The sequence below is a fragment of the Bison bison genome, unplaced genomic scaffold, assembly GCF_000754665.1.
Source record: "Bison bison bison isolate TAMUID 2011002044 unplaced genomic scaffold, Bison_UMD1.0 scf7180017864478, whole genome shotgun sequence".
Lineage (NCBI taxonomy): Eukaryota > Metazoa > Chordata > Mammalia > Artiodactyla > Bovidae > Bison > Bison bison.
The window spans coordinates 527,769-536,962 of NW_011495038.1; the positions used below are offsets into that span (position 1 = coordinate 527,769).

At 42.4% G+C, this 9,194-nt stretch overlaps 2 protein-coding genes across 2 annotated transcripts in view; both read left to right on the forward strand.

Annotated features, from left to right (window-relative positions):
- The window catches only part of KDM4D (lysine (K)-specific demethylase 4D), an 11,187-nt gene that overhangs the window by 1,083 nt on the left and 910 nt on the right, over positions 1–9,194 (forward strand). The gene's annotated exons all lie outside the window — the stretch shown is intronic.
- FUNDC1 (FUN14 domain containing 1) lies at positions 2,244–3,145 on the forward strand. The gene is given in 1 exon segment (XM_010862111.1): positions 2,244–3,145. A coding segment is annotated over 1 exon segment (468 nt). The 5' UTR covers positions 2,244–2,303; the 3' UTR covers positions 2,772–3,145.

The window sequence follows — 9,194 nt, forward strand, 5'->3', positions numbered from 1 at the left end:
GCCAGACCCCTCTGCTGTTGCCAGGTCCGTCGGTGGCGTCGTGCCTCCACCCAGTTGGCAGATGTGGTTCTCGTCGTCGCCCTCAGGAAAAAGGCACTCAAGAGCTGACTGCCCCCATCGGAGCTAAGAGGGGCCTTGCCTTAGACCGCAAGGCTCAGGACCCCAAGGCTCAACCCCTGTCTGCAGAGGGACGGATGGACAATCCTGCCCCCAACGAGCCCTGGACTCTAGCCTCCTGCTAAGGCCTGCAGGTATGACTGTGGCCCTGTCCCATAACCCAGCCTTTGTACCCCACTGCTCTTGGGTGTGGAGGATCCTCAAGAGTGGTCACATTGACATTTCAGAGGCTTGGGTATTTTCAGGTCATTAATCTTGCATGGGGGCTTTCCAGGTGGCTGGTGAAGAAGGCAATGGCACCCCACTCCAGTACTCTTGCCTGGAAAATCCCATGGACGGAGGAGCCTGGTAGGCGGCAGTCCATGGGGTCACTAAGAGTAGGGCACGACTGAGAGACTTCACTTTCACTTTTCCTTTCATGCATTGGAGAAGGAAATGGCAACCCACTTCAGTGTTCTTGCCTGGAGAATCCCAGGGATGGGGGAGCCTGGTGGGCTGCCATCCGTGGGATCGCACAGAGTCGGACACGACTGAAGCGACTTAGCAGCAGCAGCAACAGTGACACAGAACCCACTTACCAACATAGGAGACCCTGGAGACATGGGTTCGATTCCTAGGTAGGGAAGATGCCTGGGGGAGGGCGTAGCAATCCACTCCAGTATTCTTGCCTGAAAAATCCCATGCATGGAGGAGCCTGGTGGGCTAGGATCCATAGGGTTGCAAAGAGTTGGACATGACCAAAGCAACTGAGCACATGTGCAGTCTTGCATGAGGGTCCCTCCTGTGTTGCCCCTGGAAGTGCTGGGTCCATGGTGCTTACCCAATTCTCCAGTGTTTGTTCTTTCTCCCAGAACCTGGAATCTTCAGACACTGCTAACTCCTGTGTCACCAGCTGAAGCTTCATCCACTGGACACTCTAGTGACCCTGTGAACTAGGTCCTGCTGAGGTCACCAGAGCCGATCTACCTCAGATCCCATCCTGTGGGCCAACTCTGGATACTGCATAGCTTCTGAAGAATCCTGAGTTTTGAATACTCTCCAACTTTTCTCCTGTTCTTCTTCCTACTTCCTTTTCACCCATCCCTTGGTTCTGCCACACAAAGCTCTTTTGACCAATTAGGTCAGTAGAGGCTCAGATAATAATATATAATATTTCTGAGTCTTTAATGTATTGAAAAAGTGTTATTTTCCAGTATTTGTTTGCAACTATATTAAAGGCAACCAGAAAGTTAACATCTGACTTGATTTCTGGGATTGTTCATTCAGTCATTTGAGAGGTGGTAATGCTGGATGGCATCGCTGACTTGATGGACGTGAGTCTGAGTGAACTCCGGGAGTTGGTGATGGACAGGGAAGCCTGGCGTGCTGTGATTCATGGGGTTGCAGAGTCGGACACGACTGAGTGACTGAACTGAACTGAACTGAGCTGAATGCTTTTATGCACTTTTCTGAATAGTTATATCAAAACATTTAAAGCAAAACTTATTTTTATGAGCTTATTGCATTGTGTGGTGTTGATGAATGAGTTGGGGGTTGATTGTTGGGTTCTGGCTGACTGGCTGGGTTGGGGGATTTGGTCTGCAGCCATATGTTAAGGATGACTTGGTGGAAATCACCTGGGAGATATGAGCCAACATGGGACGAAGAGTGCCTGCTCTCCACTGTCTTCTCGATGTTGTGAGTCTATTTCACATGGTTAAGTCATGATACATCCCAACAAATGAATCCACACATAAATGAACAAGAATTTCAAGTGGGCATATGTTCTATGAAGCAATGAAAGGGGGTGGGATGAGACAGCAGAATGCGTAGTCTGGTTCCAGTGGTCAGGAAATACTTCCTAGAGCAGGAGGTCTTTCCCTGTCCCAAATGACAAGAAGGGATGTCCAGAGCTGATTTCTCCTTGGAAGAAACAGCAAGTGTAACAGATGTAACATAGAGCTTGGGGTTGTTGTTTTTACAGAGATAGAAAGGAAGCTCCTTTGTGTCTGGGGCATAGAAAGGGGAGAGACAGGGTGCAAGGTATATAGGACCTTGTAGCTCATGATGAGTATTTGAGTTTATTCAACTTGAAATGAGAAGGCTTTGGAAGTTTAAAACAGCACTTGAGGGCTAGAGCAGTTTTTAAAGGAGGGGCGAGAGGCGGGCGGGTTGGGACCGCCTCAGTACAGGCCACCAGCGGTATCATGGTGACCCGGAACCCCCCTCCCCAAGAATATGAAAGTGATGATGATTCTTATGAAGTGTTGGATTTAACTGAGTATGCCAGAAGACATCACTGGTGGAATCGAGTGTTTGGCCACAGTTCCGGACCTATGGTAGAAAAATACTCAGTAGCCACCCAGATTGTAATGGGTGGAGTGAGTGGCTAGTGTGCCGGATTTTTGTTCCAGAAAGTTGGAACACTTGCAGCAACTGCAGTAGGTGGTGGCTTTCTTCTCCTTCAGATTGCCAGTCACAGTGGCTATGTGCAGATCGACTGGAAGAGAGTGGGAAAAGATGTAAACAAAGCAAAACGACAGGTTAAAAACCGAGCAAATAAGGCAGCACCTGAAGTCAATGACATAATAGAAGAAGCAACAGAATTTGTCAAGCAGAACATTGTGATATGCAGTGGATTTGTGGGAGGCTTTTTGCTAGGCCTTGCATCTTAAGAATATGAATGTTGTGTCACAGTGAAGTCACCTCTGAGAAGAGAAGTGGTGGTGACAAGATGGTCTCATCATTACACATTGACAGATTCTCCAGGATGACAAGAAACCACTAGCTGGACAATACCCAACTCACTGCTTAGCATTTTGCCATCTGAAATTTAGCAGACTAGTATCTGCTATAAAATAACCTGTATGGTATGTGGATAATAGTATCCCTGAGCAAAATATGGCTTTCCTTATTTTTTAAGAATTTGTGTTTGTTTAAAATTTGCCTATAAAACACTACTATTGGATGTAGATATGGAGGGAAAATGAATTGTTGGATGTATTCCCCAGTAAAATATTATCCTCATTTTATTTAAATAAAATGTTTTCCATTGTGCTTTTTTAGTATAGTGCCAATAATTAAAACTTTGCATTATAGGTTCAACTGTAGGGCTGACATTTTTTTAAAGATATGTTTGCAGTAAACTGAAGAACTATAACACATTTTGTGGAAGGATTTACAGATAATAGAAAGTGCTGGTGTTTTTTTGCTTAATATCTTTAATAAGAATTATTAAAGATATTAAGCAAAAAACACCAGCACTTGACATGATACAATTTGCATATTTAAATAACCACATCCGTTGTTCTTTGCACCACATGGGGACAAGAGAAATAGTTAAAACAGGTGAGAGTTAGTCGCTCAGTCGTGTCCAACTCTTTGCAACTGCATGGACTGGAGCCCACGAGGTTCCTCTGTCTATGGAATTCTCCAGGCAAGAATACTGGAGTGGGTTGCCATTCCCTTCTCCAGAGGATCTTCCTGACCCAGGGATCGAACTCATGTCTCCTGCATTGCAGGTGGATTCTTTACTGTCTGAGCCACCAGAGAAGTCCCCAAACAGGTGAGAGTTGATGGTTATTGACTCAGGCCTTAGTGTTGAAAATGCACAGAAGTGGCCAAACAGAATAAATTTTGAAAACTGGATGCAGAAGGAAACATTTCAGAGATACAAAGCACATCTCTCTTCCCTCCAGCTCTGCCCCCACAGAATTTCCAGAAGACTTTGGAATCTGAAGCACCATGTAAAACAAAAGGGGACAGTCATGAACAAGTAAGCCTTCTTTGAAGTTCTGATTGAGGAATGGCAAAAGCTCACGTCTCATTCCTGTCACCATGCAGCGAGGCAAATTTGTGGTAGCGTATTCTGTGGAAAATTGAGATTGAGAAACTGAACTTGGGGATTCCAGGCACAGTGGAGGATGGCCGTGAAATGCTTGGCTGAAAAGATGATTAGGTCCTGTACTGAGATGGTGGGACCACAGGATGGAAGCTGACGGGAATTACTGGGCAGGTAGCAGCCCTAGAGGTCCCTTGGACCATAATAGTAGATCTTATTCGAGCAGGGGCTAACTTTTAGTGCCTGAGATGTTGGGGGGTTTGGTCCTGTAATATAGGTCAGTTGTGGGTATGGTAGTGCAGAGAAATAAAAGAACTCTGAAAAGTCTCTATGAAGACAGTAGCCTGGCTCATATTGCTCTTTTCCATTTTACAAACAGAAGTTCTCCTTGTTATAGTTTAGGAATATCACATTCTCCTCTCTGGCATATAGATGTCCTGGAGAGCCTAGGATAACAAAATTGAGGGATTGGAAGAAAAAGAAACAAAAGCAGTTTTCAGCAAATACTGCTGCCATTGTACTCCTTATGTTTTCACTCGGTTACTTGCATACTTAAAATATTTCCCAGGCTTCCCTGATGACTCAGTGGTAAAGAGTCTGCCTGATAATGCAGGAGACTTGGGTTCAATTTCTGATCCCGGAAGATCCCACATGCCTTGGAGCAACTGAACCCGTGTGCCACAACTATTAAGTCTGTGCTCTAGAGCCATGGAATGTCAACGACTGAAGCCCGTGAGCCCTAGATCCTGTACTTAGCAACAAGAGAAGTCAACCCGATGAGCAGCCTGGGCACCACAGCTAGAGAGTAGCCCCCATTTGCTGCAACTACCAGAAAAGCTTGTGCAGCAATGAAGACCCAGCACATGCAAAAATAAATAAGTAAAATCAATAAATCTTTAAAAAAAAGTGTTATGCTTTTTTAAAGAAAATGAAAAATTTTCCTTACCCAATCAGGACAAGCAGTGTTAAGTATACAGGTTAGCGGTACCAATAAACTGGTTTCTAAATTAGTCTTCTTGTCCTAAGTAGGCATTTCTCCAAAGAAAATATACAAATAGCCAATAGGCACATGAAGATTCTCAACACTGCTAATTATTAGAGAAATGCAAATCAAAACCACAATGACATCACCTCACACCTGTCAGAATGGCCATCTCAAAAAGTATACAAATAAATGCTGCAGAGGGTATGGATAAAAGGGAACCTTTTTACGCCTTGAGGGGAATGTAAATTGGTGCAGCCACTATGGAGAACAGTATGGAGGTATTTTTAAAAAACCAAAATAATAGAGCTACCATATGATCCAACATAAAATGGATGGGAATGTGCTAATTTAATTCAGATGACCATTATATCTACCACTGTGGGCAAGAATCCCTTAGAAAAAAATGGAGTAGTCCTCATAGTCAACAGAAGAGTCCAAAATGCAGTACTTGGGTGCAATCTCAGAAATGACAGAATGATCTCTGTTTGTTTCCAAGGCAAACCAGTCAATATCACGGTAATCCAAATCTATGTCCCAACCACTAATGCTAAAGAAGCTTCAGTTGACCAGATCTATGAAGACCTACAAGACCTTCTAGAACTAACACCAAAAATAGATGTCCTTTTTATCATAAGAGATTGGAATGCAGAAGCGGGAAGTTAAGAGATAGCTGGAATAATAGGCAAGTTTGGGCTTGGAGTACAAAATGAAGCAGGGCATTGGCTAACAGTTTTGTCAAGAGCACATGCTGGTCATAGCAAACATCCTTTTCTAACAATCCAAGAGATGACTGTACACACGGATATCATCAGATGGTCAATACCGAAATGAGATAATATTCGTTGCAGCCAAAGATGAAGAAGCCCTATATCATTAGTAAAAACAAGACCTGGATCTGACTGTAGCTCATATCATGAGCTCCTATTGCAAAATTCAGGGTTAAATTGAAGTAAGGAAAACCACTAGGCCATACACCTAAATATGACCTAAATCAATTTCCTTATGATTATACAGTGGAGGTGACAAATAGTTTTGAGGGATTAGATCTGGTAGACAGAGTACTTGAGGAACTATGGAAGAAGGTTCATAACATTGTACAAGAGGCAATGACGAAAACCATCCCAAAGAAAAAGAAATGCAAGAAGGCATAGTGGTTGTCTGAGGAGGCTGTACATATAGCTAGGAAAGAGAAGTGAAAGGCAAGGGAGAAAGGGGAAGATATACCCATCTGAATGCAGAGTTCCAGAGAATAGCATGGAGAGAGAGAGAGGAAGGTCTTCCTAAATAAACAATGTAAAGAAACAGAGGAAAGTAATAGAATCAGAAAAACTAGAGATCTCTTTAAGAAAATTGGAGATAGAGAGGAAACATTCATTAATTTCTAGGATGGGCACAGTAAAGGACAGAAACGGTAAGGACCTAATAGAAGCAGAAGAGATTAAGAAGTGGAAAGAATACACAGAAGAACATACAAGACAGGTCTTAAAGGCCTGGATAACCATGATGGTATGGTGAGCTGATATGAATTTGTCGTGTTCACTCAGTCATGTCCAGCTCTTTGCGACCCCATGGACTGTAGCCCCCCAGGCTCCTCTGTCCATGGGATTTCCCAGGTAAGAATACTGGAGTGGGTTGCCATTGCCTTCTCCAAGGGATCTTCCCAACCCAGGGATCAAACCCCAGTCTCCCACACTGCAGGCAGATTCTTTACCATCCAAGCCACCAGGGAAGTGCCACTCTTATAATTTTCAACCTCTCAGTTATCTGTTGATTGGTTTAAAAATCAAAAGGGCACAGACTATCTGGGTTGACCAATCAGAGCCCTCATCCCATGAGTACTGTTGATTGGTCCTGATCAAATTATACCTTTGCCTAGGTATAAAGCCAGAGCCATCAGGACATTGGTCTGCATTTGGAGACCAGCTGCTGAGAGAACACTGTCTCTCTGAATCCTTGAATAGCTCCAATTGGAATCAGGATTTTGTTGATCAGAGGTATGTCATTTTATTTCTATTTGTGCTTGTAAGCAAAAGAGGTATTTTTTCTATTACAAGTTTTTTAAAGTCACTATATATGTATATATACTGTATACATATATATAGAGAGAGAGTGAGAGAGAGAGATACATTGGGATATCATTTCCTTGTGTTTTTATTATTAAACTATTTTCTGACAAAAGGAGCTAATTTTTTTCTTAATTTTTTTTTGGTAAAAATCACAAAGATTTTCAGGAAAAAGCACCTCATTTAGTTAACTGGGATCCAATGGAAGTAAGATGGTTTCTAGAATTGGGTAAGGAGTAAGTCGATTAGAAGGAACTTGAAAAATGTGTAGGATCAAATTAAAGACTTTGATTGGATTTGAGGGTATTAGAATTAGGGTGGTGCTGACTGAGCTGAGACCAAGGTGGGACAGACAGAGCCAGACTCCGAGCACAACCTTTTTTATTTAGAGGCTGAATTCTTCAAGGAAACCATTTTCTGGGCTGTAGTGTTTCCTCATTTGGAATTAAGGTTTTAGATTAGCAGAAGGCAAGCACTTTTTTTTGATGTTTGTCCTTTCAAATACAAAGATGAAAAAGACATTTTATATTAGAAAGCAACTTTTTCCCCTTGGTAAAATTCTCATTTTATGCATTTTAAGTACAAGTATTAAATGCATATGATTTTGACTTCTTCTTTGGAGGCATCTATTTGTTATTAAAGGAATTGAAACCTTTTTACTATTTCACTTCATAATTGATGTTAATTTGTATATGGGATCTATAGATATTGTATGCTAATCAGTGTTCAGAAACTTAGTTGATCCATATATTTCTAATAATCTGTTTGTGAATGCAATTTAATAATTGTACTTTAGTTGGAATGTTTCAGATGTATCTGTTAAGGATAATGCTTGTTATTATCCTTATTATATGTGCACATTGGTATCTGTACTTTATTTCTTTCTCTGCCTTATTTCATTTGGAATAATACCCTCCATGTCAACCAATGCTATTGCGAATGGAAAAATTTCATTCTTGTTTATCACTGAGTAGTATTCCACCAAATATCTATATCACATCTTCTGTATTCATTTAACCATGGATGGACACTATGGTTGTTTGCATATCTTGGCTATTGTGAGTAATGCCTCAAGGAACCTAGAAGGGCAGATATTATTTTGATATTCTGTTTTTATTTCATTTGGATATATACCCAGAAATGAGATTGCTGGATCATATAATAGTTCTATATAAAATTTTAAAGAACCTCTCTACAGTTTTCCATAGTATGTACCATAACTGCACCAATTTACATTCCTGTTTACAAAGTATATTTTTGCCCTTAAATTCAGATTTCGAAATTAAGATTGCTATAAAATTTTGCTTTAAATCAGTTCCTTTTGTCATCTACTCATCTTCAGATATTCTGTATTTTCTTTAGGTTTGGCTTTGAAACTTCCATGAAGACACTTTTTGCCACAGTGAGCTGAGAAACTGCCAGGCACTCAAGCCTGTGAATCCAGGGAGGCCTCCCAGGCACTTACATCTCCAACCAAAGAAAGTCACAGAGCTGCAGACTGAGGCAGGACTTGGTTCAGGGAGCCTTCCCCTCTGGGAAACACCCTCTTTCCTTTGGCTACAGAATAAAGCATAGGGAAGAGGTTACTCCCTAATACTCTCAGGTACCCACAGCATACCTAAGACCCTGAGAAGCCACTGCTGATTATACTGCAGCCATGCAGGCTACGCACTTTGGTTCCCAGAACCCAAGTTGTAAGATCATGACCTTCCACCCAACCATGGAAGAATATGCGGATTTCAACAAATACATTGCTTACATAGAATCGCAAGGGGCCCACCGAGCAGGCTTGGCTAAGATAGTGCCACCCAAGGAATGGAAAGCCAGACAGACCTACGACGATATCGATGACATCTTAATAGCCGCTCCGCTCCAGCAGGTGGTCTCTGGGCGGGCAGGTGTGTTTACTCAATACCACAAAAAGAAGAAAGCCATGACCGTGGCAGAGTACCGCCACTTAGCAAATACTGAAAAATACCAGACTCCATTCTACTCCGATTTTGAGGAATTGGAGCGAAAATATTGGAAAACCCGCCTCTTTGAGTCCCCAATATACGGCGCGGACATCAGTGGCTCTTTATTTGATGAAAACACGAAGCAGTGGAACCTGGGACGCCTGGGGACCATCCAGGACCTGCTGGAGCAGGAGTGCGGGGTGGTCATCGAGGGCGTCAACACCCCCTACCTGTACTTCGGCATGTGGAAGACC